This window comes from Plasmodium reichenowi, chromosome 9 (assembly GCF_001601855.1).
Source record: "Plasmodium reichenowi strain SY57 chromosome 9, whole genome shotgun sequence".
Taxonomy (NCBI): Eukaryota; Apicomplexa; class Aconoidasida; order Haemosporida; family Plasmodiidae; genus Plasmodium; species Plasmodium reichenowi.
Window position 1 is genome coordinate 770,214 of NC_033654.1, and position 4,638 is coordinate 774,851.

The 4,638-nt window shown below is 19.7% G+C and overlaps 1 protein-coding gene across 1 annotated transcript; it reads left to right on the forward strand.

Moving 5' to 3' along the window:
- Positions 1 to 284: 284 nt before the first annotated feature.
- PRSY57_0918600 (hypothetical protein) lies at positions 285 to 4,505 on the forward strand (the record flags this gene model as incomplete). The annotated part of the gene is made up of 1 exon (XM_012907425.2): positions 285 to 4,505. One exon carries the CDS (start codon positions 285 to 287, stop codon positions 4,503 to 4,505), a length of 4,221 nt encoding a protein of 1,406 aa, XP_012762879.2.
- Positions 4,506 to 4,638: the final 133 nt, after the last annotated feature.

Here is a 4,638-nt window from a genome sequence, read left to right on the forward strand (position 1 = left end):
TTTATAAGAATTACTAGTACATAGGAGGAATAATATCATATATTTTAAAGCATATAATTATATATATATATATATATATATATATATATATATATGTGGGAGGATATATTTAAACCTATATATAAAAATAAAATATACATATATATTATATAATCATATACATTTTTCTTATAAGGACACATTTATATATTTTTATATGTCGAAACAATATATTTATAATGAATTAATCGAATTATTTTTTTTATTAAAAAAAGAGAAAAAAACTATAAAGTTACAAAATAGAAATGATAAAATGTATACAACTCTATGTTATTACTGTATGCATACTACTTATAAATATTGTGTGTAAGAAATACAGAGATAATTCTTATGCTGGATATATAAGGAATAATATACACAATACTCATAGGACGAGAAAAAAGATATATAGAAGATATGCTCAAAAAAAAAAAGAGAAAGAAACTTATGAAGAATATTTTAAAGAACTAGATAAAATTTTTAATGAATGTGATTATGACGCAGAACAAGTTGAAGAAGAAGAAAAGAAAAAGGAAGAAGAATTAAATTTAATAACTGAAAAGGATTTATTAGATATTAATTTTTGTAATTATGAAAAGGATCCACGTAGTTTAGCTAACTTGGTTAAAGAAAAAAGTGAAGAAGAAATTCAAAAGGAAAATAACGAAAACAATGAAAATATTGAAAATAATGAAAATATTGAAAATAATGAAAATATTGAAAACAATGAAAATATTGAAAACAATGAAAATATTGAAAATATTGAAAACAATGAAAATATTAAAAATAATACATTAGAATATAGTTATGATTATGATCGTATATTAAAAAAGAAAAAATTTCTTAAAGAAAAAATAGAATATAAAGATAAATTTATATTAAATGAAAATCATAATAAGTTAGTCAATAATATAGATACCAGTTTTATGAACGATTTTTTAAATAATTATAATAATGATTTTAATAAACCATTTTATAAAGCTAGACGAGATCAATATTTTGCTCGAGAAGATTTAGACCAACATGATATAAATATTAACAATCAAACAGAATATAAAGAACATAATAATAGTGAAAATAATTATACTAATGATAATAATCATATATTATATGATGAGGAGAGAAAAAATGATTTACCTTATCATAACGTTTCAAAGGATGATCAAAATAATGAAGACATGTTAAAAGAAAATCTCGAAAGTGTTCTTTTTCTAAAAAGAATAAGAAACAGTTTTGATATAAAAAGGAATATTTATATTAACGAGACGATAAACGACATAAAAGATAAATATAATAAGTATGAAGATAAAACGAACAGATGGAATAATATAAAAAATGAGGATAGTCATAAAGAAAGAGATGAAGAGAATAAATTTCATGAATATGTTGAAGAGAAAATAAAAAATGCAAGTACTGATGAAAATGTTGAGAAATTAATTTTAAAGAAATACATAAAAATGTTTTCAATTGATGATGAAGTTTTAAATATTAATGAGAAAATAAAAAAATGTGAAAATGTCCATTCTATTTTAGAAATATTTAAAGACAATAAACGTATCAATATAATCAATATAATGTATTCATTTATATATATAGATAGATTTAAATGTTTAAATATAACCGAATATTTATATGAGAAAAGATTTGCTTATATAACATATGCATTAGAAGAAATCATGAAATATTATCTATACGTTTTAAACAAGAAAGGCTTAAAGGGATTATATCAGAAAAAAAAAATAAACAATTTAAATAATATAAATAAAGAAGACAGAGAAAAAACAAAAATAAACAAGGATCATAAAAATAATAATGATAATTGTGATAAGGCTAACAATTCTTATGATCCTCTTTTTGAACATAGGACATTACAACTGAATGATAAAAATTTAATCTTTCTAATTAAATATATGAATAAACTAAAATTATTTTACATAAACGTAAATTTGTACAATATGTTTTTCCTAATATTATCCAAGTCTTTTCCCTTATGTAGTGAAAATTCATTTGTTATTTTATTATCTTATATAAATGAATATAATTATTACAATAATAATATACATAAGAAGATTAATATTTCTATATTGAATGAACTGTTTGATATTTTTAAAAGAGATGGAATGAAATCTAGTGGTTTGAATCTTGCTCATTTTAAAATATTACTTCCTTTATTAATAAAGTATAAATATGTTAATAATAATGTTTTTAAACTTTTATATCTATATTTTGAAAAGGATATAAAGAAAATGATGCATACATTAACAAGCAACGTTAAAAAAAAGGAACGTAAAGAAATTTGTAATGTTTTGTTTTATGATGTTAAAACAAAGGAACAAGAAAAAAATAAAGAAAAATATCTTTCGTATTTAAAATATGAAGAAATGAAAGAAAAAAAAGAGAACATGGAAATATTATCACAACTTTTAAATTATTTAATGATGTGTAAATTTAATGAAAAGGATTCAATAGTATTAAAATTAGTTGATATATTTATAGATTATATGCATTTATTAAATGTAGATCAGTTGTTAAATATATTTTTTAATTATCATATTTTTCAATATAATAATGAAATTATACTATATAGATGTAAGCAAGAATTATTAAATAGGAAAAGCTTACTAAAGGATTATCATATTAATAAAATATTATCATATATAATATATAATTATAGAAAGGCTGAAATATATCGTAATTATTATCGTAATTGGTTCTCTTATAAGAATTATACTATATTTAGGAATGATGTAATTTGTGATGAAATTGTGAGGAATGAAAAATTGACACAACATGAACATGAAATGTATAATATAAAGAATGTATCACAAGATGATAAAAAAAAAAGTACAGCTGTTGATAAGACTCCATGTGATAATGAAAGGGAAATTTTTAATAATAATAATAATAATAATAATTATTATTGTAATAGTCGTTGTTATTCTGTTTATAATAACTATAGTAAAGGAGGAGATATCAAAAAGCTTCCTAGTCATATATCCCTTAAAGAAGTATTACATAAAAAAAAGGAGATAAAACAACTTAAAAAAGATTATTATATAAATACCAAAATTTTTAAAGATGTAGAATTCTTATATGATTTAACACATGATATACATATATATGTACCATTTAAAAATGTTCATTTGTTAAAATTTGTTTATAGTATATATTTGTTAAGTTTATTATTTTATAAAAATATGGATGTAATACGAATAGCATCGGAGATAGCATATGATTTAACGGATACTAACATATTTTCTTTTATTGATCAATATTCTTATTATTTATATGATGATATATATATTATCATAAAAACATTTAAATATATATCTTTTTTTTCTATGGACGTAATAGATATATGGAAGAAATTTTTTTTCTTATTAAATCATTTTGTTAATAATTTAAATTTAGAAAATATTTATGATATTTTCTTTTTTATTCATATTTCTAAAATAACCAATTTGAAAAATGAAAATTATGATGTCTTAAATTTATTAATGTCACGTATGAAAACTATTCTACAACTTTTATTTACACATAATGTGCAAAATTTTAATACCTATCCCCATACCTACATTTTAAATATACTTAACTTGATTAATGATCAAAATAATGAACATGTCATTGATTTTGTACACTTTTTTTTTTATTCCATATATAAAAGGATACAATATTTGTACTCAAATGGTGATAATATATTAGCACGTTCATCATACGATGAATCTAAAATGAAGATGGAAAATACAAAGATGGAAGAAAATATAGAAAGTGATAACAAGACTTTTGGAGATAATAAAATCGTTGGGGATGATAAATCTTTTGGAGATAATAAAATCGTTGGGGATGATAAATCTTTTGAAGATAATAAAATCGTTGGGGATAATAAATCTTTTGGAGATAATAAATCTTTTGGAGATAATAAATCTTTTGGAGATAATAAATATTTTGGAGATAATAAATATTTTGGAGATAATATAAAATCATTTAGTAATAACGTAAAAACCGATACATATTTTTCCAATATGTATGATAGAAAAAATAAGAAATCCAATGAAATATACAAAAATGTGAATAATTATATTTATAACTTCAAAGATATACGTTTATTCATAAAAATATTCTTAAGATATTATAAAAAAGAACAAGAAACCTTTAATTTAAAAATTGTTGATTTTATATTATATAATTCAGAAGTTTTTTTTTTTAATATGTGGACAAATAAAAGATATTATCAAAGGCATTATTTTTTTGGAAAAGAAATACACGAGTTTTTACATTTACTAAAAGAACTTATACAAAATAAATTATATAATTCTAATATTATGTATAGATGTGTAAACATATTGAAATATATAATAAAAATGCAGAGTACTTTTAATTTAGAAGATATTCCTAATGTACATTGTAATTTATATAGCAACTTCTTTTTACATTTTGATAAGATAAATGATATTAATGTGTGGAAATATATAAGAAAGGTGTTTTAAATTCACCCAGACATTTAAAAATATATATATATATATATATATATATAATAGAATATATATACTTATGGTCAAAAAAAAAAGCACATATATATATATATATATATCATTTTGATGTCACTCTTTTTTTTTTTTT